A 26,647-nucleotide genomic window follows, 5' to 3' on the forward strand; every position below is an offset into this window, starting at 1 on the left:
CCTTAGGCGGGGCGATAACGATTTTTGGTTCGAGGGGAACAGATGTGATACCAGATTGTGGATGGCTTGTACTCTCCTTACTGTTCAGTGATGGTTCTAGCCCCAGTTTGCGTTCAGTTCTTGCAATTTCAGTGGTCAACTTCCCCACCTCCGAGGTCAAAATGGAGAGAATGCTATTAGATTTCCTGGGGGCCTTATCCTTAGGTGTACCACCAGCAGTAGGGGAGGGTAGCTTTCTCTTACCCATATTGAGCTTGAGTCCTGGGCGTAAGGGGGGTGGCCCGTCCCGACCCTCGTCGTCCCTAGACGGCCACAGACGGCCCGCCCTCTGCCCGGGCTCCGCCCGGCGCCGTCCGCGACGCGGAGGAAGCTGTTCCCTTTTGTGCGCCTCCTGGCGCTTTCCACAGGAAGAGGAAGCGGTGTGGATGCAGAGCAAGCTGGGAGCTGTAGTCCAGTCACAGCGTCAGGAACCCAGCGGCGCTGCGTGGTTGAGCCTGGTCAGGTTAGTGCAGTGTGCAGCATGCGGTGTAGCGCTATGACCCCTCCTGGAGCCGGTGTGCGCTAGCGATGTCCCCCGCTCCTCTGTGGGAGCTGTTCCCTTTTGTGCACCTCCTGGCGCTTTCCACAGGAAGAGGAAGCGGTGTGGATGCAGAGCAAGCTGGGAGCTGTAGTCCAGTCACAGCGTCAGGAACCCAGCGGCGCTGCGTGGTTGAGCCTGGTCAGGTTAGTGCAGCGTGCAGCATGCGGTGTAGCGCTATGACCCCTCCTGGAGCCGGTGTGCGCTAGCGATGTCCCCCCAGAAACACAGTGCTTAATATTTGGCGGCTTATGCGAATCCTGGTAGCGGGCTCCTATCACGCTGAGGTAGCTATGATATTTGCTGTGGACATAGAAAAAGCCTTCGACAGTCTGGAATGGGCTTTTCTATTTCATGTGATGCGGACAATGGGTTGGGACTGCATTACGTGAGCTGAGAGCTCTCCTGTATTCTGACTTCATTGCCAGAATTAAAGCCAGGGGGTTCATCTCTGTCGCTGGCAAAGTGGCGCGGGGTAAGCGACAGGCGTGCCCACTCTCCCTGCTGCTGTTTGCACTGGCGCTGGAGCGGTTGGCAGCACAGTACAGGTCGGGGCGGGCATACAGTGGGCTCAACATACATGGGCAAGTCCATCCATAGCCCTATATGCAGACGGCCTTTTGCTTTTCCTAGCTGATTCGGGAGCAGAACTTCTGTGGGCAAAACACTTGCTGCAAGCTCTCAGCAGAGTCGTTGGATTGAAAGTGAACTGGTCGAAGTCCTGCTTGTTCCCGGCGCGTGGGGGTAGGATAGGCCCGCAGCCTGGGAGGTCAGCAGTCAGCCTTACCTGGGTGTGCATATATACCAAAGCCAAGAAGACATTGGCAAGGCCTTAAGGGGGGCAAAAGCACATTTTAAATTCTGGGGTTCCTTGCGGTTGTCTGTCGCGAGTCGAGTGGCACTGCTTAAAATGGTAACCCTCCCGAGGTTAAATATATTACTTTGGGACCTTACCAATTTGGATCCCGGCAAAATAGTTCAAACAGCTCAGGTCAATGATCACAGCCTTCATATGAGGTACCGGCAGGCGCCGAGTGACGCTTGCTACACTAATGCGACTGAGAGCGGACGGCGGTCTAGCGGTCCCTGATTATGAGACCTTTTACTTGGCAGCACAATTCCAATGGCTCATGCAGTGGGTGGCGAGGGCCACCAGAGGGGAGGAAGAACGTGGGGAGGACTTTGGGTACCTGTCGCTGTTATCCCACATTATTCTGCGGCTCCCGGTCAACATTGCAACCCTCACCCTGGAACTTAACACTGCAAGAAAATGCTGGAACAGGTACCTGAGGCCAGCATCTCTCAAGTGTGCCTACGTGCCGGAAATCCCATTGCTTATGTGCTGACAGAAACTGGGGAACTGGGCAGAACAAGGGATGACTAGCGCGCTTCCAGTTAGTACACTTCCATATTTTACATAGAGCATACCTTACCCCGGAAAAACTAAACAAATACTTTCCGACCCTTTCGGTGGCTTGCCTGAGATGTAATGCAGAAAGCGTATATTTTAAACACATGCTTTGGGATTGCCCACTCATCTGGAGGAAATAACAACAACACTATCAAACATCAGTGATAGGGAGTTAGAACCGACCATGGCGCACTGCATTCTACTATGGTTCCCCCACACGTCAAAGAACAAAATCACCAGCAAATTTTTTGACTTGGGTTTACTCCTGGCCAAAAGAAACATTACCACTCACTGGAAGGCAAAACAAGGTCCCAGCACAATAAGATGGAAGGCAGAGTTCCTAAAATGGGCCGAATGTGAAGGAGTGATTAGGGTACAATTAGCGAAACGAACAGGGAGTGAAAAGGCCATGGAAAGGGCGAGAACTTGGGAAGCGCTAGTTGTAGCACTCAAGTCCCCCAAAGACGATGATTCCTCCGTAGGAGACCCTGTAGCAGCCACGATTTAGTGCATTGGTAGGCATACAACCATTAAGATCTGAAGCCTCTCCAGTAACTCAATTTAGTAATACACAAAACACTATCTAAAGGCTTAAACAAAAACACGTATATTTGGGCATTGTTCGCCCTCTTTTAAAATGGTGCAGCAGCCTTAGTGCTCGGTGTGAAGATGGTGTAGTCCTGCTATGCTTTCAGCTGTGGGAACTGGTACAACAAGGAGACGCCCATCTTAGTAAGTAAGAAAGTAAGAAAATATTCTTGCTACCGCGGTTTGAGCACGGCACTGTTTACTGTCTGCATTGTCATGTCTTAAAATATGATTTCAGCCTATTTTGCTGCATTATTCTAGCCCACTCGAACATAGCCGCCCTTTCCTTTTGTTCATCCTGCCCCATGCGCTGTAATTGTAATAATCACCTTTGCCTCTTTTACTTTACCCGATTCTGGCATTTGCCTTCCTGACAAGACGCTCACTGGCAAGTGCTGCCCCTGCTCTACACTGAAAGTCTCTGTGAGGGTTCTCGTTTCTCATGTGGGTGTTAATCTGCAGCTTTGTCAAATGTGTCATAAAGGCATGTCTAGTATTTGCTTAGTTCCAGGAAGTCCTGAGCCTTTCAAATGACTTTCTCTAGTCTGGAACGGTGTTCTGCTCCTCCTATGCTTTGAAAACATATCTGAAGTACTTGAAAGCTGAGTCTAGCTGAAACAACATTAATGTTCGTCTTTTTTATTCGATTAAATCATTCAAGCGCCGGACAAAAGGGCCTCGAACCAAATCGATCTTGTGCAGCTTTCCTCCCTGCCGTTCATTTTAATTCTCCTCCGCAGCTGTGTTTTAAGCAGGTTACTTATCGGATTTCCAGATGTTACGCCAATTTCCCAGTGCATGCATCAAAAAAACAGAAGGAAATCCCTTTTCTTTGCGAGGAATGCTGGAGTTGCCCAGACTCCTTGGCTCCCGGTGGCCTTCAGCCAATAAAATATTACTATAACAGCGAAATACTGCTGTTTCTCTATCAAAGGCATCTGGTCAGTGCGGTTTTCAATTAATTGTTCTCTACTGCAGTCTTTGGTGCTAGGGAAAGACAACGTTTTTTTTTTAACAGAAGAAAGCATTCTTTCAGCAGTTCCAGGCACTTTAGCCGCATTGCAGTGGATTCCTGTGGAGTGGTCCTGATGCAAGTGCAGGGCATCATGGTATATGTAGTACTGCAATAGTTCGTCTCGAGTGAGATTTCTCCATACTCTATAAATATAAAATGTCAATAAAAACCCCAGTGGGTTGATGAAAATGCCCCGCTTCTCAAAGTGCCACACATATATGCCCTTCATTAGGTCCCATCGTCCAGACTATTGGTTCCAAGATGGCGACACTCCTGCGGCTGTGCTCCCCATGGCTGTACCAGCCGTTTAATATGCAAGGAAAGAGTTTCCCCCTGTTGGAGAAGCACACACTGGTGGGGTTGATGAAAATATATAATGGCGACTGCAAAGGCTTTTTGAAAACCCCAAAGATGCCTGTGACCAAGGGCGTGTAGCCTGAAACGTGTTAGGTGTGAATGGATCTGGATGTCTCCTACTTATTCCACAACAGCCTCCATTAAACGTTGAACAAAAACCCCCAACCGGGGGCAAATATAACTAATATATATATCAATAATACTTGCGCCCCGACCATGCACCGTGATGTCATCAATGATTGTCATTTAGCATATCAAGAATGATGTAATGTGTGAGATCATAGGCAGATAGAAATGAAAAGGAGTTCTCCCAGTTAGTTTAAGGTCCAGAGGGGGGAGACAGAAAGTGAACTATGCATAAAGGGTACCTCTAGAAAGACCTATATTGCTTTTTACCAAAGGAATATATCCTAGAAACGTTTACATGAGGAGGATGCTAGAGACAGGAGTCAAAACATCAAAATATTATTAAAATATATTTTTATTTATTTTTTATATATTTGGATTTTAGTTTGAAGTATTATTTTATAAAGATTTGTGCATCTGTACATATTGTTTTATCACATAAATTCAAAAACAATCATCATATTTTTGTGCAATTAAATAAAGTGCAGTTTAAAGAAAGAATGGTGCCCCTAACAGAACAGCATATTGCTAACATTCATACATTCTCACATACCAATCATGCCTATACAGTGGTTAAAAATACATGACATCGTATCACAAAACTAAACAAAATAGAACAATAGCCCAAAGGTATAGTTGGTGGTTCACTGATGGAACATAGATTTAAAAATTTCACCAATTTATCATTGATCTTTGTATTGTTGACCAATCTTTGATTCTGTTTCCAGATCTTTTATGGAAGTAAATATGTACAGATGCACAAATCTTTATAAAATAATACTCCAAACTAAAATTCAAATATATAAAAAATAAATAAAATATATTTTAATAATAGGATATATTCCTTTGGTAAAAAGCAATATAGGTCTTTCTAGAGGTACCCTTTATGCATTAGATCATAGGCAGTGCATGGCCATGCACAAGTTATAGTTAGCTCAGCATACTATAAAAGGTGAATTTCAGAGTCTTTTTTTTGTTTTTAAATGTTTGTTTTATATCCGTTCATCAACCTTAACATTTGGCTTTATCTGGACTTGATATATGTACGGCCACTAAGGCAGGATATTCACTTCTGTCAAAGTTCCCCTCTTTTCAAACAGGGCTACGTCACTATCACTGTGTACCTCAATGGTGTGTAACTACAGCAACATACCAGATTAACTATTCTCCCATATTTATCCACTGGCATGGTATTTGTTACACATACTCTTTTATACAGGTTGTTCACTACGACTTGCCTCCTGTGCTACTTAGCTACAGCTAATTCTCTAAGATGATTCATTATATGTTGTAGTTGGTGTAACTATTCTCCATAGGTTGAGGATATACGCTGTAGGGTCTGATTCACAAAGGTACAAAGGTAAACTGACACTTTTGTCTATGTTTACTACTTTTCGATAATCACAAAGGTAAATTAAGACCAAAGGTCTAACTTTACTACTACTTTTCGGTATTCACAAAGTTAAGATACTAATAGCAAGGTAAACATTTGGTCAAAGTTTACTGAAAAGTAGTAACCTTACACAAAAGTGTGAGGTTACCTTTGCGAATTGGGCACTAAGTGATGAGATTATTTGTCTATACAACTTTTCTTAGGGTAATCATGTGATTTACATTGACCTTTGCTGAAGGTCAATATAGTAGTCTACTTTCTGTTGCAGCACACACACTATATGGAACAAATAATTATGGCCCCTTTTACCATAAATTAAGATTATTTATGATGAAACCATTTCTGTATAAAGTGTACATTAAAACGCTAATGAGTTTATATACCCTTCTGAACTGGATCAATACGTGGACCACCAAGTACGTTTTTTATTTTCATGAAGGTATGTTTATTTGTTTCTGTGGGGCATGTCTTGATTGAAAAAGGCCACGAAGTTGAAGCGTTCTTTCTACTTTGCACTAATAAACCTGGATTTGCATTTCAAAGTGCCTCTTCCTTCTTTTGCTGGAATATGACAACATGATAATCTTCCCTGTTTTGGAGTTAGCCAGCAGGGGCGTTGTTTCATGAGGGTGTTTGGGGAGTTAAACCCCCTGATACATGTATTATTTAAGAAACATTTGGGTACATGAGCTTTCAGTCGAGTATGGTGAGGTACTCACTCAGACAAAAACACACACACCTCTCCTGTTTTGAAGGTCTTAAAACATGGGTATTTTACTAAATATTGTGTTTTAAGTTCCCCTCAGAATCCGCACTCATTTCCATTGGCCAATAAGCCTCCCTCAAGCACTCCTTCTCATATAATAATAAACATAATATCCCAGCATAATTGTCAGAAAAATGCAGGTGCCTCTATCACAAAACGACCAAGTTTTCCAAGGGGGCACCAGCGTTTTGGGTCCAGGTTCGGCGGCCATTTAGAGAAACCAACCTCCCAGACATTTATCAAAAGTAGACACCCTGAATAACAGTACCAGAAGAAGTGCTGTGTTGACAAACGTGGGTTCCATTGTATCCCCTTCCCTGCTAGGCCTGTAACTTTTTGTCCACATAAGGTATCCATGACAATTTGCTAATTTTTCTTTCAACATCTTGAGGATTCAAAGGCACCCAAGGATTTGTGGATTACCCTGAAGGGAGCAGAGAAATGAACCAAAATAAAGTTCATTTTGGGGGGTTTTGGCATCAGTTTTTCCCCTGCAAAAAGTATCAACAAAAGGTTGGTGGTGCTAAAATCACCATCTTCCCAGCTTTCAGGAACAGGCAAACTTCTGTCAGACAACCAACATTTATTACACAGCTTAAAAAAAATCATATTTTCTTTACATTTCTTTCTGGGAGGTGTGGCTTGCGTGGAACCCACAACGTTTTCTTACCCAGGATCCCCTGCAAACCTGTCAGCCAGGAGTATCATTGCATGGAGAACCATCGTGAGCACAGTAAACATTGTGGTTAACTGTGTAATATGGTCCAATATTGCCATCAAGGGATTCTGGTTATATCAAACGAGGCTAATGGGGACATTGTATGTTCAGTAAATCTTTATTTCGAAGAATAAAAATTCCTCATAAAAGCACATTACATAAAATTTCATTAGATTTCATTACATTTCATTCCTGAACTTTTCATGTTAAAAACAACAATAGAGAAGAGAGGATATGATTCACGGGGCAGGTATAATTTTACAACACTAATTCATTTCTTGCATTCCTCAATCTTGCTGCTACTTTTAAGCAGTGAATCCAGTCTAACAGCACTAATGATAAAAAACAGGAGTTACATGCAAATAGCACTCTCAGTCTACTGGCCTCTGGACTGGCAATACATCAGCCATAAGATGACTTCTGGGGCAAAAGTATGAGATATAAAAGCATTTTCAATAGAAAATGGCAGTTTTGGTTTTAGTATATCATTTACGCATCAGACGTAGCACCCACTTTATTCTATCAGTTCCAAAGGCGTCCCCTCTGCAGAAGGCCTCCATGTGCACTGAATTGGACAACTCCATGTTTCTGCATCTCTTTATAGAATTGAAGCTGAGCAAACATCGCACAATTTGAACAGCGGAGAGTAAGATTTACCATTATTTCACACGCCTCTGGTCCAATTGCACATATTAGCAATGGATACACAAACGTAGAGGACAAGGAAACAGAGGCGGCCTTAGGCATGTGCAAGCTGTGCACCTGCACAGGGCCACCAAACCCCAGGGCCACCACGTCAATATATATTCTTAATATAATAATTCTCTGCGGATGGATACATATTTGCGTGGCGGTCCCTGGCAGGAAATTGGCGGCTTCTGGCTCTGTTCCACTTCCAAACACCCTGACTCCCCCCCCCCCCCTCCCCCCTTCCCCCCCCCCCCCCCCCTTTACTGGCCTCCGCGCTCCACCCCGCCCGGACCCCCTCTTCCGGGACCCCCTACCTACGCTCCCTGCCAAGGGCCGCCATAAGCCTAGAGCCACCCCTGAAGGAAAGGTCAAACATTGCACCTTACAGACCTTCACTATGCAACTGTTCGGTTTCCCTGGCAACAGTGTACATTTTAACTGAACGCAAGTGTCTTTGATCATAATCTCTCTCAGCTTTTTTTCCCTTGAACACACTTTCCTGTTCTTAGCTGTTGAACCTGTTTTTCTGTATGCAGTTGCCTGTTTGCACAGCCGACAACGCACCAACAAAAAAACTCCTACGTGCTGACCTGCAACAAGTTAACATTTAAAGGGCATATATTTGTATGGTACTCATTTTCGTGTAGAGGGAGGTGCCATTTCTAAGCACGAAAATAAACAAAAGGCTACATCAACCCAGAAAGGAAGAAAGAGGGATCAAAATCTGCTGGAGACAAGGGAAAGAATGTGTAAGGCCTGAGAAAGAAAGGAGGCAGGAGATAAGTAATACAAACACAGAGTGAGCTAGGTGTGTACTGGCTCTTTGCATAGCAGCAGAGACAGATGTGGGCCACCACCTCAGGAAGTACTATGTCCACTGCAGACTGTGGCTCTCTCAGAGGAGCTGGGCCAACAGATGCTGTGGGCAATGGGAGTGACTGTAGAATTTGAAATTAGGGGATCCCTGGGACATTTGCATGCAAAGAACTGGCTCAAACACAAATGCCACTCTTCTGTGTGGACTGTCAAAGGCTCACTCGCATGTGGCACTGGACCAGCATGGTGTAGGGTGACCACTTGCCATACAGGCAAATTATGGACACAGACTGTAAAAATTCACAAAAAAGGGTAAACATTCAGGACAGATTTTCAGGACAAAGAGTCAATTTTATGGACACGTTTGTGTAAGTTAAGCAATATCAATCAAACAATCAATCACAGGCATTTTTATAGCGCACTACTTACCCGGAGGGTCTCAAGGCGCTATAAGTTATAACAGTAAGTAAATACACAGCTGACACAATTTATATTCTTCGGTTTGAATAATAATAAGCAATATTGAGCATCATATGTGCAGAATAAAAACTAGAAAGTACTTGCAAAATTTGACATCCGACAGAAGGGCCAGTTACCTCATGATTCTCCCCTTTTATCCTGAATAACAGTACCAGAAGTAGTGCTGTGTTGACAAACGTGGGCTTCAGTGTATCCCCTTCACTGCTAGGCCTGTAACTTTTAGGCCACATAAGGTATCCATGACAAATGTGCGTCCTTTTCTTTCAACATCTTAAGGATTCAAAGGCACCCAAGGGTTTGTGGATTCCCCTGAAGGGAGCAGAGAAATTCGCAAAAATACAGCTCATTTGGGGGATTTTGGCATCAGTTTTTTCCCCTGCAAAAAGTGTCAACAAAAGGTTGGTGTTGCTAAAATCACCATCTTCTCAGCTTTTAGGAACAGGCAAACTTCTGTCAGAAAACCAACATTTTTTACACAGTTTTGGACCTAGCCTATTTTTCCTATTTTTGTGCTTTCAACCTCCTTCTAGTTAGTGATAGAAATGGGTGAGAAAGCTTGTGTGGATCCCACAACTTTTTCCTATCCAGAATCCCCTGCAAACTTGAAATTTTGATTAAAAAATTAATATTTTCTTTACATTTTTTTCTGGGATCACGGGTCCAGCACAAAGGTCCTACAACCAAGCGCTCCCCTTAGTTTCCTGATAAAAAGGATATTATCGGCTCACTTTAGTTTGGTTTCAGTGAAATGACACCAGCGCGCCATCTGCGCCGATAGTTCTTTCACTGAAAAAATCAGAACTGCCTCGGAAGCTCTTCTCTAGCCCCGGAGGTTGTATTGGTACAAAGGAAATCCCTCTGGTGCCCGCACCATAGAGATTTCCAGTGCCATATGCTGGGACTTGCGGGAGCCGTACGAGGCACATGAGCACTGTTGCATGGACATTCCCACTTGTCCGATGCATGCAAGTGGTTATAGGTAGAAATAGTTAAAAGACAGAGAGAAATGTTGAGTACTTGGTTACAACACATTTGAAGGATATAGTGTGTGCGTACCAAAGCTCCTTCGAGTACCTGTAAATACAATGTTTCTCAAAAAGGACAGACGAACAATTACACTGTAAAATATAACAAGCATTGGCAAAGCCAATAGGTCTCGGCAGTGCTCAAGCTATTGGCCTTGACATTGTGTATATCTGTAGCCATGTTTTCTAGAAGAAAATCTGCTGTTCAGCATGGTTAAAAGTCACTGAAAGCCTAAAATCACAGGATGTTGAGCCGACGCCAAGTCTCTTCACCCCCATGTTGAGTTTATTATTCTGCCCCACCTAACATTAAAAAAAGCGCTACGACGTAGCTTGTGCTGGTCACATCTTAGCACTTTCTTCCGACAATCAGCTGGATTCCAGTAGCATGGAGAGCACGGGAACCAAGCTATCTTGGCTGAAGAGGGGTGAAACCCCGAAACAGGTCCTACGTGCTTGTTTCTGGTCCAGGGAGGACCTGGCTTAGCAGTTCGGGCTGGTCTGTTCCCATGAGGCACAGGGTCGAGACTGATTTGAATATGGCCAGGTCTTAACTGGGGTGGCATGCTGGGCAAAAGAATAATGGATTTAACCCAGATCTCTTGACTGGGGGTGAATGTTTTGATTTGTTCTACATTCCTTCCATCAATTGTGTGTCTTTTGCTTTCTCGCCCTAAGTGCGCCAGGTATGCCCGTCGTGGGTCCTGGGCTCACTGTGCCACTGGAATCAAGCTATCCTGGCTTATGAGGGGTGAAACCCCGAAACTGGCCCTAGGATGCTTGTTTACGGTCCAGGGAGGGCCTGGCTTAGCAGTTCGGGCTGGACTGTTCCCATGAGGCACAGGGTCAAGACTGATTTGCATATGGCCAGGTCTAAACTGGGGTGGCATGGTGAGCAAAAGAATGATGGATTTAACCCAGATCTCCTGACTGGGGGTGAATGTTTTGATTTGTTCTGCATTCCGTCCATCAATTGAGTTTCTTTTGCACAAACCAGTAAGTAGCACAGTAAGGAGACATGTACTTGGTCCATACTCCATGGGAGGGCCAAAAACAAGACAAGGGCAAGACACCCACATGCCATGAGAAATGGTCTCAAAGAAAATGAGAGCGACTTTGAAGTTTACCAATGGTATCAGATGGCGGTGTGTAAAAGTTCAGATCGCACACAACATCTACTGGCTTTTCGAATGCTTGTCGCATTTAGAAACGTGGAGATTAAGTGATTGGGGTACTCGGGCCGTTGCAAGGGAGATGATATGGCGTCCTTTCGGAGATGATGTGGCGTAGGGGCCAGAGCTGCTGACTATGGAGCTAGTAAACAGGGTTTGAGTTTTGGCATCAGCTTAACATACTTGATTTTGGGGAAATCCTGTAATCTCGTCGTGCCTACAATAATTAATGTGTCCTTGTGTTAAGTAACTGTTGCTAATATAAAGTGCCCCAATACCCTTGGGTGGTGTTGCCGCTCTATAAAACTGCACAAAAAAAGTAACTGGTGCCTATGTAAAGCGCTCCAATACCTTTACTTGGTGGTGGAGCTACATAAAACTGCACAAAAAAATATGAAAAACAGAGTCGGTGGAGGAGGAGATCTGTGCAACAGAGTTCAGAAGGTAACCAACAGTAAATGTGAGCGGCCATGGGGAGATTACGTTCAGCCCGCCATCCATTATATCCTTGTGTTTGCTTTGTTCGCCCTAAGTTGGCAGGGTATGCCCACAAAATGTGGAATGGAGGCCGAGGATTGGGAGACGATGTGTTGTCCTCTTGGGAGAGGACATGGCTTAAGGGCCAGAGCTGCCTACTATGGAGCTGGGAAACTGGGTTTGAGTTTCGGTTTTGGCTTAACATCCTTGATTCTGGGCAGGTCACTTTATCCCCCCGTGCCTACAAAATGTAATGTGTCCTTGTGTAAAGTAACTGGTGCTACTATAAAGGGCCCCCATACCTTCGGGTGGTGTTTGGCGCTATATAAACTGCACACAGATAAAGTACTTGGTGCTTATGTAAAGAGCTCCAGTACCTTCAGGTGGTGTTGGCACTTCATAAAAAAAATAATGTGAAAATCGGAGTTGAGGAAGGAGGGGATCTAGGGCACAGAAGACTGTGCAACAGGAGTTCAGCGTGAGTAAGCTGCAACAGGTGGGAGGTTGACATGCAACCAACAGCAAATGTGGGCTGCCATGCAGAGAATAAGTGATTTGCTTAAGCTTACAATGTCCTTGTGAAAAGTAAGTGATGTTAACGTAAAGAGCTCCAATACCTTTGGGTGGTGTTGGTGCTATATAAAACTGTACAAAAAAAGTAATTGGTGCTAATGTAAAGAGCTCCAAACCTTTGTGTGGTGTGGGCACTCTATAAAACTGCCCACAAAAAATTGAAAAATAAAGTCGGGAGGAGGGGAGCTGTGCAATGGAGTTCAGGGGGGCAAGCAGCGATGGGCGGGAGGTGGACGGGCAACCAACAGTAACTGGGGGCTGCCACGGAGAGATTAAGGGATTTGGCCATAATCACAAAATGTGAAACTGAGGCCAAGTCTAGGGAGATGATGTGGCGTCCTCTTAGGAGAGGATGTGACGTATGGGCCGCTGCTGCCGACTAGATAGCTGAGAAACCGGGTTTGAGTTTCAGCGTCTGCTTAACATCCTTGATTGTGGGAAAATCACTTAATCTCCCTTCGACTACAAAAATGAATGTGTCCTTGTGTAAAGGAACTTGGGTTAATGTAAAGCGCTCCAATACATTCAGTGTTAGGCTGGTTTACAGTAGTGAACATGAGGAAATGCACTGCATTGTCACCCATATTAAAAGGACTACTTTTGCCATGGATACCATAAAGCAGGCAGACCTTGATGCCATCAAGACTCAGCCTGGCTCCTTTGGAAAGAATTCAAGTTAAGCAACAATGGCACACGGAAAGACTTCACCAGAAAAAACATGGCTATGCAATTACAGCAGAAGACACAGGTACTTTAGAAGCTCTGACATGCCCAATAGTAACACATACCTGATTCACTTGGTCTGTTTTCCAGCTATAAACACCATTGCTGAACGCCCACATATGGTGTAAATACCCAAACATACATCTAGTCCCCACACACGTGGAAAATATACAAACTACAAGTGTACCAATTAATAGCATCTGTGTACACATACTTTAATCAGCACGTCAGCTATACACTAACAGCATATTGAAAGTTCCGGCTGGTGCGAGCAAGCAGAGCCTTGAGAGAGGAGGTGGATGAAAGGGAAAGCAGCAACGAAAGGAAAACCAGTGATGAGTGAGGGAATGATCTGTGGATGGGGCATTAGAGCAAGTGGGAGGAGACGGAGCTGGTAAAATCACGAGCACTGTGTAGAGTGCTGAAAAAGAAATAAAAAAGTAGGTCCTAAAATTGTGGTAAAAACAGAAGCAGTGAATATTTACAAGAACTTGACCCATGTTGTGGGGAGAGGGCTAAACACAAGAAGAGGCATGACCATGAATCCTAGGGACAAATGGAGACAAAGAATATGAGACAGACGATGGAGTGAGCAAATGGGAAGCCAGTGGGCAGGCTGAAGCCCACATATTAAACACGTCTCTTCACCACAGGGCATGCGATGTCTAGCCAAGACCTTTAAATATTAATGATACATAGACAAAGAGCACAAACAATTCAATCATCAATCAGCAAAGCAAAGATTTGTTAACAATGCACCACCATCTGTTCTGGAAAGCTCACCGCATAGTGTATCTCCACCAACAGCATAACTCACCATCACATACAGCAAAGAGCACTAACACTCACCACCATTCACAGCACACTTAATTATAACAAGAGGCAAACTGTACCATCACCCTCAGAACTGGGCACCACTACGCGCAACAACGTGCACCATCATACACTGGGTTATCTTTGCAAATGGCAAAGATTACCAGCATACAAAGTACAGTGCACTACTACCTTGCAACAGTGGACATTAAGCCTAATTTACAGACTGCCCATGTTTTAATGGACAGGAGGTCACTCTGCCTCTGGTAGACATTTAAAGGAAGCTCACTGGTTGCGGAGTATAATTCTGACAGCCAGTCTCACAAGTAATGTTTTTAGTGCAATGCAGTCTGTGGTAGTCTTTCACTTACTCCTTGATCATTTGAGAGTTTTTAAAACATGTTTTCTGGCCCTAAATTGCATCGAGGGTCCGAACTAAAGTCTGCCTTCTTATACAATGCTGCTGAGTAGCCTACTGAGCCAAGTACAGGAAAGAGAAGTGGTCTTGACTTGACTTGTGTAGCACTAGGCAAACATTCCCTATAATGATGTGGCATAATATCACCTTACTAATGACAGGATCCAAGGCTTCTCAGATGCTCACTTTGATTGTACTAAGAGAAGCCTAGTGAGCACTGTGATTGTCTGAAGGTCTTCAAGAGTTCCAAACTACCTTTAGTTTTTCTCACTGATCTTCTTGGTATCTATATAGGTATTAGGTAGCATATGTCCACGTCAAGCTGCAGCTCATGTAATACTGATGCTCAGCAGAGAGGTTAACACTAGATTGTGTAGAATGAGCACAGTACACATAAATAGATTGTTCATATCTATCCATCCCAACACCCATTCATTCATCCATCCATCAATTCATCCAGGCACTCACCAAGAACCATTCATTCATCCAAGCACCCATTCGTCCATCCATCAATGTGCCTACCAATATTCATCTTTCAACAAATTCATTCAGCCAACTACCCAGATCCATCCACTCACTCATCTACCCATTTGTTCTGTTATTTGTTATTTGTAGAGCGCAACACTCATCCCGAGGGATATCAAGGCGCTGACAACCAAATTTGCTGGTAATTCTGCAGGGCTGTTGCTTAGAATATACGGAATAGGTGTGTCTTTAGTTTTTTTCGGAACTGGAGGTAGTTAGAGGTGTGTCGTAGGTCTTGGGGAAGCTCATTCCACCTCTTGGCTGCTAAATAGGAGAATGATCGTCCTCCTGTCCTTACTTTGTTGATACGTCTTGTTCTGGCAAGGGCTGATTGAAGCAACCGCAAACTCCTTGTGGGAACATAGAATTCAATCAACCACACCTTCATCCACCCATTTAACCATCTACACCTTCCTCATTTATCTCCACACTTTCTATACATCCCCTCTTCATTTATCCAGACACTGCAACCATTCATCATCTAAACCTTCATATACCCCCACTAACTACCCACTCACCTATGCGTCTTAATTCATTCTAAATGCTATCCCTCCATCCACCATTTACACCCTCTTTATTCATTTATTCTCAAACTCTTCAATCCATGAGTCTACACCCTCTTTACTCATTCCCACTCTCTCCATCATACCGCCATCCTTCTTCACAAATAACGCAGCCATCCATTCACCAATGCACTCATCAACATAGCTTTGGTCCACACCATAATGGTTAAGGAACTATTCTTTGCTCACGTGACTTTTGATGTCTGGAGGGCATTAGGAATGTCAAAATATTTTAGAGCTATGCAATAAATAATGGAGCTCAATGCAGAAATGATTGTTTGTGTTAAATTTAACTTAAAAACAAACTATAGATGAGCTCAGTTTTTCTTCAAAAAAGGGATCTTGAAATACAAAGTAAAGGCAGACATCGGAAGCCTAACCTAAATAAGCATAAAATGGGTGCCTTTACATACAATGATTAAGTAACTTGATGGTGTTGGCGCACAAAAACAAAGCAAACTGAAGAGAAAACAGTTTGCTTCTCTGGGGATGTACAGCACATCGGGATGTGGTGGAAAAGCTCATGTGATTTTGGAAAAGAGGAAACATTCCCAGGAATTTGAATGAACTTCTGTCCTCAGTCAGTGGTATATCTTCTGAAGGAGAGATTGCACGTGTCAAGGGAGCTTGCTCTGTTTCCAGGTGGTAATAGGGTGTCTATGTGCAACTCTCTGAAGACCACCTACCATGCCTTGCTCCAGTTCCTTCTGTGGGTGTCTGATTGGAGAAAAGAACAAGCAGGCTTGCCCCCTTATTCCTATTCACTCTCTTCAGTTGCCCCCACCCGCAGGAGCCTAGGGAGTAGTTACCGCTCTTTAAAGAGTTTTTACACGGTTTAAAATCAATAGCGGCCTTCAATACTTTGAACTGGTTCAGCACTGACACAGGGACTGCTCAGCACCTGGTTAGATCACACATTCAAAACTTTTTCGAGGTTTGTACGTGTTCCCATATGGAGCATAGTTAGGGTGTAGCGAGGTTGCTACTAATAGAAATGACCTGCTAGGTACTGCCTACTTCTCAATACCTGGAAAACCAAAGAATCAACTCAAGCAGCAGGTATCTGAGTGAGAGCAGCAGGGCTCTCAGGATGCTGATGTGGAAAATCACCCAAGTGAGAATGGTATCAGAACTCACAATTAAATCACTCCTCCATCTACAGTGAGTTCTACAGAGGTCTGTAACCTACACGTCAACCATGCTTCAAATGCACATGTTCTGTATGCGATGAAAGATTGCACTAATGCCCAACTGGACCTGTTCTGCAAGGAATGGGAGACTGCTCTTGCTTCCTTCTGTGAGAGGCAGAAGCATGCTTTCCTCCCGCCATGCTGTACTTGTTCTGTGAGGAAGCAAGGTTTGCACTGCTGCTGTCCAAAGTGTCAGTGACCTGTGATGGCAAACGTTTGCGGTGCTGCTGCCTTTCTGGTACCTGTTCTCTGAAGGAGGGATGTTGCACTGTTTCTGCCCTGGGTCTACCTGTTCTATGAAGAAGCGGTGACTCCATTGCTGTTGATTCATCTTATGAAATAACAACGGAGACCTTTAAAATGCTTCATCCACCTGTTTTATATTTTCTGGTGGGGAGATGCAGATTAAAAACATTGTAGCTCACCCACATAATTTAAAAACAGGTCTAACAGTTTTAAAAACAGAAAAATATCAATTGACATACGGAAAAACTCACAATTAGAAGATTGTATTGCCAGGGAACAGTAGTGCGCTCGATGCTTTCCAGTGCCAGATGTGGAAAACACTGATGAAAGATACCACGCTAGACAGGTGAGGGTTCATCACTGTTCACCAATGACATTAATGTTTGGCAATTCCCTAAGAGGTCTAGGATGTTTATTCAAGGGGTTTGAACTTCTTGTATGTTTATGTCTGTATAGAGAAATAATACAGGAGTCCTTTAAATCCCCTCTACCCTTCTTCAGAGTGTTAGCTACCTATGTTGTACCTATCCTGTATGTGTGAGAGAATTGTGTGATACTCCTCCTGCTACTTCTCTGTCCTTTACTTATTCCTTGTTTTAGAGGTTTCACAGCAGCTGTCCATGTTGTACTTTTGTTGTGTTGTGAAGATCAGTATAAAACTTCCTACTATACAAAAAACAAAATGATTGTATAGTCAATGCTTTTTTAAATGCATGATGTAAATGAAAGATTGAAGACTCACAAAATATGCAAGCAGAGTTTCACACAACTATTTTAAATGGATTAACATACTCTGTATAATTTTGAAATATAGCTGACAATTGGCTTCATGACATGTATAACACCTTCGGCCAGTTCCGAAATTTCAGCCAACATCAAGTCCTTCTGCCCACCCTCTGTTGTATGTGTGCTTGTCCTCTCCATCCTGCGTTACCTCCCTCCCCAGCCCAGTCCTTCTCTAAGACCCTCCCGGCTCTCTGGTGTCCCGTACCCAACCCACTACCCCATTTTATTTTTATTACAACAAAGAAGCACATTAGCACTGGCCATGTCATAGCACTTTTAAAGGTTTCTGGTAATCCTGTACTAAATGGCTAAAATTCATTGCAAAAGCCAAAGACTCTTACAGGGGAGACCTATTGGCTTTGCCAGTGTGTTTTATCTTGTAAGCAGTCAAGGGTTAAACACTCTAGTGGTGAGAGGGTAGAGATAGCCTTTCAGATGCAAACACAATCATCTCGCTCCTAATGGCCCATCATTAAGATGTCTTGGAAAAACAAACAACCTTCTTTATCAGAACAATGGAAGCAACAGCAACTGACCCTGTTCTAAAGTACACTGACGGAAAAACATTGTGCAAGTATTAAATCTGTAGTTGACCACTCACGTCTTCACGGACAAGGCACACAAATTCAGGATAGTCAGTGAAAAATACTGACAGATGGTCGGGAGGGAGCCTGGCTGCCTGCTTCCTGTTCCTGAAATCGCTGCATATGACATAGTAGGTCAGTTTCTGTGATGCCAAATCTAAGTGGCTAAGTAATAGTCTTGACCTGTCTGGGCCACCCTTATTTAATACAGCCAATCACAGCAGCAGGCAAGCCAAGTGCAAGCACCTTTTCAACAGTATCCCCTTTTGGCAGTGTAAGGGTCGCGGTGCGGGCTACTGCGGCCCAGAGGGGACCCAACTTTCAGAGAGCCCTGACCTTCAGGCTGCCCCATTCAGCCCAAGACCAATGACTATGTGTGAGATATGAGAGACTTAGTGTTGTGCTGGACCCCACCATCAACCACTGACTTAAATTACCCTTTCGCTGCGGCAGCTATTCCGCCGCAGCGCTAAGTGGGCGGGGCGGCCGCATGCTGGTGACAGAACCGCTCCGTCACCAGCCGCGGTTGAGCTGTGCTGGTGACGGAGCGGTTCCGTCATGACCCGCCCCGCTCATTAAAACTGCCGCGCAGGCGCGAAATCAGCGCCGCGCAAGTGCGGCGGCCAGGCCATGACGGAACCGCTCCGTCATCAGCACAGCCCAACCGTAGCTGATGACGGAGCGGTTCCGTCATCAGCAGGGGAGGGCTTAAACACGGATAGTTCCCCGCTCCTACCTGTCCTTCCCTCTACATTCCCTCCAGCAGCAGAACCCCACCAATACCTGCCCCTTGCATGCTCATTCCTGAGCAGAACCCTACCGACCTGCCCTCACTCCTTCCTGCAGTAGGCTGCAGGCTTGTCTTTCCTCCCAAATATTCTGCCATTTAGCAGCACTTTATAAGTGATTAGTGTTGTGTACAATGATAATGATGATTGATGATGCCCTCCTCCGGGGCAGCAACATTTGTCAAGTTGATATATTTTTTTTTGCATTCTTTACTTCTTACCTACAATCGATATTATTGAAAGAGGCGTCATTTTTCGCTACCTTATTAACAAGCGTTTACACTTTCCAAGGCGGAGAGCCTGTGAAAGGCTGCAGAAATGAAGGATATGTCAGGTGTAAGCTGGGACATACGTGAGAAGGGGCTTTGGTGTGAAGGGCGTGTCAGTGGGGGGCATGCTGAGGAGGGAGTGGTCTGAGGGGACAGTTGTCAGTAGGGTGAGGGTATGTCTTCTGACTCTTCTATTCTTACATTGTTTAGAGCAAAGCTTGCACTTTTGCTGCCCTTGACCTCTCTTTTCTGTGTGGAAGGGAAGTGTGTACTACGGCTACTCATACTACACCTGTTCTGGGAGTAAAGGAAACATATATTGCTCATTTCGCACAGTACTAGTTCTCTAGAGGCTGCTGGCTAAGTTGTACCTTTTCTTTGTGTGAGTAAAGTTTCCAAGGTTGCTGGTAACACTACTCTTGTTCTAAGCAAAAATAATCTTGTACTGCTGCTGACTAAATTATACCCTGGCTGATGCCAGCATGAGAGCTGTTGCTGCTGTCCTGTAGCTGTTCTCTGTGTATTAAGAGGTGTGCACTACTGCTGCCCCAGTTGGACATGTTCCGTGTGCTGTATGGAAAGTTGAAAATAGGTTTAACTCTAGAAAAGTCACAATTGTTGACTTATTCAATGCTTTCTGTGATCTTGTTGCTCTGTACTAGACTAAAAGTAGTATCTCAATGCAGGCCACAATGGTTACCTCCAAGAGAATGAAGCCACAGAAGGTTAGTTTTAAGCATCCAGGAGTTAAACAGTGCACATCACCCACAGCTTGCGCAGCTCACCTCTGGCAGACAGGAGGGATCATTGAGTTGTAGCAGAACGCGCAGCTCCTTCTCACTGAGGTTGCTGATATCATTGGCCTTCAACACAGCATTGTTGCCCTCTGAATGGATGTCATGTGAAAATCTACAAAACTTGCTGAAAGAGAAGACATGGAAAACGGAGCATTATCGCACTAAACTCTAAAGGTGGGAGAGAGAGCATAAAGGTTTAAAAAGTGGTGCAAGAGAATGTGGCGCTGAGGTTTAGGTGTTGTTTACACACGATTTAGACACTGGTGTAGAATAATATAGAAAATATGAAGTATCGCATGCGTAGTAAACGCTGTTTGCCAACCACAGGGCCTGGCCGAAGGCCGTGCGTTGCTGGGGGGTTGGCTTTACGTATGGTAATTAAATATTACTTTATGCAAAAAAAAAATAGAAATTCACTGAAGAAAACCAAAGGTTAAAGTAATGTAATAGATAGGTGAATATGTCAGTGACAACTTTAACATTATGAAGTAAAACAAAACATAGAAATTCACCAGTTATAATTGGTAGAGCTAACTATAACTTGCACCACTGCCATGCATTGCTTAGGACTTCACCTTATATCACTAATGACATGCTCTATGACATCACTCATGACATCTCAAAGGACACAATTGATATATATTTAAACATTGATGCTGCCTTCAGCTGAAAAATGCCATCAGATCACAACTTAGAGTAGAAGTGATTACGGGTCAGCCATCACTCTTTCCTTTTCGGAAGATGCTAAATACACTACTTTTTAACAAATCAGAACTGCTCCTACAACTGCCTCCTCTGTGACACTTTTCTAGGCAGCTTTATCCACTCTCCTTGTTTTTCTGCTGACACGCTATGTTTGTATTTTCTATAAGATTAGTATGCCTCACTTATACCTAAAGATTTGAGTAGGCCAACCTACTTATATCAGGTAGGAGTGTGACTTCAGAAAGCACATATGTACTTCAGAGAAAAAATATCTGGTGCAGTGTAGCGCATGGTATTAACAAGTGCACAGTGGAAAGAGTCGTCTGGGGGTGAATGGTGCGTGTGAAGCTACTGTTACTTCCCTGTTCTTCCCGCCACTGATGGGAAGGTACGATGCGAGGTCTGATTTTTAGGTCTCGCCTAAACAGCTTGCATGCGCTGTTGCTGCAAGGGGTATTGAGTGCAGAAAAGGGCTTGAAGCCTAACCTCCACTTACCATTTGCAGGCTTGATTGTCAGTCATTGAGTTGACTCGTAATTGGCTACTATACATATGACATCACTTCCTTTAATAGTTTTGGAGCATTGACGAAGTACTAGTTAATTTTATTTAGTTTGTGTCTGTTTTGTATTGCCATTTTTCTTTTGTTTCCGATTGGCATGTTTTTCGTATCAGTATTTTTAATGTTTCCTCCACATTGTTCTGCTAATTGCATCGACATTTGTATTTGTTCTACAATTTACCATTCTGGTGCTGTGCTTCAGAGAAATATATATTGGCTAAATGTATTTGTTTTGATTTCAGATCATCATATTTTGTGCATAATTAATTTTTTTCATTTCGTATCAGCTTCCTTTTGTTTCTGATTGCCATGCTTTTCATATTTCTCCTGCCACCTCCCCCTTCTCAATGTTGCCTTCTCTCCAGGGTAAATTATTCCTTGATTTTTGGCAGTGTCATATAGCGCACACTCAATCGATTTACAAGAACACCAATTACATTACATTCATGTTTTTTTTACATCTTGTCTAGACAGGCCGTATTCAGGTATGGACTTGAAGCTCCATCTATTTTCCACCCATCTTTTCAATTGGCTCATGTTACTGGCCTTTCTAAATGGTTGCTTTTGATTCATAGGAAGGCTTAGTAGTCCCTACTTAGTACCGCCTTTTCTACATTTGGAACCTTCCATGAGGACTGGCCCTTTTTCTTGTGTTATTACTCTGTATGTTTTATTTACAGTCTGTGAGCACTATTTTCTTAAAGGACTTTCTCCTGCCTGCCACTGCAGGCAGGACATACTCTCCTAAAACTGCGTGTTTTGCAGTTGTAGCATAAACCCGACCGGAAGGTATTGGAGTGATTTATGTGAGCATCAGTTCTCCAGTTCCAAAGTAGCAGCTCGCTGCAATATCATTTTCCAGCAAGGACATCAGACGGCATCGGGTTTGCTCCTCGGCTGACTTGCTAAAAACCAGGTCTTCAATAAACGGCTCTTACCCTCTCTTTCCTCTATTTGTTCCTCTGTGAAATGGGTCCAAAAATAAAAAAACACTTTGGCTGTAAATGTTGTCTTTGGACGCACACTCCCGCAACTGCTTGTTATGCTGTTGTAGCACCAACCCGACCAGAAGTTATTGGAGCACTTTTTGTGAGCACCAGTTCACCAGTATCAAAGTGGGAGCTTGCTGCGCTTTGCTCCTCGACTCACTTGCTGAAAACCATGGCTTCAACCAACTGCTCTTAGCTCCACTTTACAGAGTTTGCCAGTGAAGCGCTACCTTTGGTCTCTCCTCTTTCTTTGAACAACAGTCAGTGTTCACTTCTCCTGCTCTGCTGCTGCCCCTCCCCCTCACTTTTTCTTCCCCTTAATCCCTCTTTGTCTCTGTCGCCTCGCTCCTTCTCCTGTCTTGGTAGACCTGGAAGTTTAAAACAAAAGAGGGAATTTCTCGACTTCCTTTGATCTATCCGTGGGGATTGTTTTGCTTTTTAATGCTATGGGTCAAACTATTCAACTTCCTCCTCCGATCCAGATTCAGATTCTAGTGATTCAGATACCAGCGGTACATCACAATGGAGAGGAAGAGGCCGGTATAATCGCCCTAATCGTAGGCGCACCGGGCAAGGCAATATGTACCAACAGGGCCCCTGGTGGCCACCAGCCCCGTGGGGATATCCACAATTTCCACCGCCCATGTCCCAATACCATCTGCAGGCCCAATTTTATGACAGCCAGGCTTTTTTAGGGCAAGGCCGTGGCTGGAACAGGGGCAGACGGAGGGGCCAACCCCAAGTGTAATGAGCAGACGAACAAGATCTTCCAAACACTCGCAACAAGAGAGGCCAATAACAATCATCCCAGGAAGTAACGAAGACCTTGTAGTCAACTTAAGCTCACGCATTTTGACTCCCACCGAACATCAAGTGTTAAATAAAGGTCTCGGGTTTGTACCAACTAATAATGGGGATGCTTTTCAGCTTCGCAGTGAGGTTGGAAAATTCTTCCGTAAGGTTCGGCTTAATTTTTTCTTTGCTGATAGCAGAAAGGAACAGGACCAGCCTGAAATAGAAACGAATACAGGCCTTAAGAAAAAGTCGACTTTTGTGCCCCTCCTTCAAAAGGTACCATCTAAGGTGGGAGCATTTGAAAAAGTGGTGGTCCATGAGATTAATTATTTGAAACTGTCAAAAATCGACAATTTTCAAAATATGTCCAGAGCAGAGAGACTAGCACTAGACACCCTATCCAAAGACACAAATATTACCATCAAACCGGCCGATAAAGGTGGTGCGATAGTCATCCAGGACACCACCACTTATCGGGCCGAATATCTGAGACAATTAGGTGACATCAACTCCTACACACTGTTGTCTACTGATTACACTACCACGTTACTGACTGAAATTAAGAATCTAGTGGAAGAGGCAAGTGCGGAAGGCTGGATAACATCTCAAGAAGCAAAGTTTCTGGTTACCTTACATCCAGTCACTCCATACTTCTATGCACTGCCCAAAATCCACAAAACAGCAAGGCCACCCCCAGGACGACCCATTATTTCCGGTATTGGGTCACTCCTTGAACCCCTTTCATCTTTTGTTGATGTCTCCCTGAGACCTTTGGTGAAGACCATGCCCACCTACCTCCAGGATACAAAAGACATTCTTCGCCTTTTACCTGAAGTGGAGTTCAACACCGAGACTGACATCCTTGTCAGTTTCGATGTAGAGTCTTTATACACTTGCATACCGCAAGAAGAAACTTTGCAGGCCGTGAGAGGACTTTTAGAAACAACTACTCATAAAAGCATTACACCCATCCATTTTATCATGGAGTTGGCGAGGCTCGCAATGACTGAGAACTTTTTCCAATTCGAAGACTCGCTGTATCTCCAGATATCGGGGACTTCGATGGGGAGTACTTTTGCTCCGAGCTTGGCAAATTTATACGTCCATCTTTTTGAAACCCAGTATGTACTCAACCACAACAACCCGTATTACCAATAAACGGTGTTGTGGAAGAGGTACATTGATGACGTCCTTGTAGTGTGGCGTGGAGACATTCTGTCTGTACTTGCTTTTCAAAATTGGTTAAACACTCAGAACCAATACCTCAGATTCACGGTGGAATATAGCGATACACAACTTCCATTCTTGGATCTATTGATCATTCCCAAAGATGGTCATTTAGCAAGCAATCTATACCGCAAGCCGATGTCTAGAAACTCCCTGCTTCGGTTCAATAGTCACCACCCATGTTCCCTCAGAGAGAACTTGCCTTTCGGACAATTTCTCAGGGTCCGAAGAAATTGTTCAGAGAAATCTGATTTCCAAGAACAAGCCCTGGATCTATCCACCAAGTTAAAACAACGATTATATCCAAGTGCGTTGATCAGAAAATCATGCAAAAGGGCCTCTAATAATCATCGAGAGGCTCTACTAACCATTCCTGCAGAAAAACCGCCTCTTGAGAGATTGACTTTTGTTACCACCTTTAGTACAGTTTCATCTTCAGTACAGAAAATCATCCGACAAAACTGGCGAATATTGAACACCGCGGGTGACAAAATTCCACCACCACTCTTTTCTTTTAAGAGGAGTGCGAACTTAAAAGATGATCTAGTGCATACTAGACCACGGTCTATTTCAAACGAGTCCACAGTCACACTGTGGAATCTTCCCCCTGTTCAAGGCCACCATCCATGTGGCAACTGCTCAGTATGCCCCCAAACCAGAAAAACGCTAACAGTAGACATTGGCACATGTAAATGTAAAATGTAAATGTCAAGGTATTTGTAGAGCGCACTGTCACCAAGCGGTTTCCTGGCGCTATTACTCATACCGCTGTGGAACCCCTCCTGGCTTTCCCTGTGAAGTGTCCACTCCTGGGCACCCCCAGGGTGAAGCCAGGCATCCACAGCGCTGTTGGGGCCGGTGTGGAGGTTAAGCAAGCTATTGCCCAGAGTTGCAGCGTGGGACCCATGATTAGAATAGGCACCGAGGCGAGAAATCAGGTCTGAGGAATTATGAGCCCAAGACCCGCCGAGGCGGGAATTGAACCCTGGTCCCGGACCAGAACTCTGCATCAGGGTCTGCCGCTCTAACCATTGAGCCACACTCCTCCACTGGCACATCACGCTCATGGGTGCTGAAATGGCATACCAATTGCAATAGTGAAAGGGTCATTTATCAAATCACCTGCCCCTGTGTCCTTCGCTATATAGGCATGACGACCAGGAGGGTTAAACTAAGAATACAAGAACACAAAAGCACTATCAGGCGCAACAAGCAGGCCACTCGTCTGACCAATCACTTCCTCACGATGAAATACTCTGCCGATGATATGGAATGGCTAGTGCTCAAACAGCCGTTCATCCCTTTACATGTCAGTGACCTTTCTCATTACCTGTTCGTCAAAGAACAGAAATGGATTTATTAAGTTAAAGTGCTGCACTGTGGGGCTGAACGATGAAATACCAAGGATCCAGCGCTGATGTCACTTCATCTACATGATCTAGTCACCTGTGGGGCACCAATATGTAGGTCCATGAGTATTAATACACACCCTACAATCCATAATCCACATACAGTTGGTATTTAACTGACTCTCTTTTGTGTGGGTTCTTATGTGTTTTCATATATCTGCCTGGACATACACCTTTTATTAGTACAGACGCAACGTAATTCTGTATGAACCAAACTTCCAGCCCAATAATGCTCACATATAACACATGCCCTCGGCATTAGAAAGATCAACATTTTAATACTGGCTGTGGTGTGGTGCTTTACAATGGTGGTTTAACCTGGCCCCCTACTAGAGTACCATTTTTTGCCTGGGTCTTCTCCCACGCAAGATAAACTCCTTACGTTGTGCACCCTCCGACCAATCAGAGCACACTTGTTTGTTTATAGTACTCTTGAGACCCTGTATGTTCGTCCTCTTCAAGCTTTTGGATGACTTTCTCTTCGCTTGCCTGCTCTATGAAATAAAGCAATCAGCTCTTTGATGACAAGGTCCCGGGCCACCTAGTTTTCCTCCCTGGTCCGCATGACTTTAATGATACTCGACCAGGCGAATTTTGAATACATCCTCACAGCGCGGATAATTGAATGTTCCACCTTACGGTTTCCGGTTGTTACAAAGAACCAATCGCCTCACAGCGCGTATAGTTATATGTTTCACCACACCTTCCGGTGTACGGTTTACATATCCACCTTCAGGTTTTCGATTTCTATAAAGAACCGATCGCGGTCCAGGGCTTTCCGGCCAAGCTTTACAATCTGCACGTTTATAGGCGTGCATGGTCATAATTAAACAAGTCTGGGCGAATGTTGAACACATACCAACAGACCGGTTGCCAATATTCACCTTCCGGTTTCCGGTTTCTCACAACGAACCAATCATCATTAAGTATATCTAGCCAAGCTTCACAATGCGGTTCCATTCTGGTCCGCAAGTGTTTATTTTCAACTTACTAGGCCGATACGATCGCCACCTTCCCCTCGGCTCAGATGCTAGACCGAGGCAACGACGGACAGGTTGGCGGCCGTAATCCCAG

The 26,647-nt window shown here is 44.3% G+C and overlaps 1 protein-coding gene across 1 annotated transcript in view; it reads right to left on the minus strand.

The window, feature by feature from the left end:
* LOC147734647 (protein mono-ADP-ribosyltransferase PARP12-like) overlaps nucleotides 1–26,647 on the minus strand; it is a 235,978-nt gene that overhangs the window by 134,504 nt on the left and 74,827 nt on the right. Inside the window, exon 3 of the mRNA XM_086952946.1 lies at nucleotides 19,875–20,010. Coding sequence (XP_086809072.1) covers nucleotides 19,875–20,010 — 136 coding nt within the window. The remainder of the gene's footprint in view (nucleotides 1–19,874; nucleotides 20,011–26,647) is intronic.

This window comes from Lissotriton vulgaris, chromosome 1_2, assembly GCF_964263255.1.
Source record: "Lissotriton vulgaris chromosome 1_2, aLisVul1.2, whole genome shotgun sequence".
NCBI lineage: Eukaryota > Metazoa > Chordata > Amphibia > Caudata > Salamandridae > Lissotriton > Lissotriton vulgaris.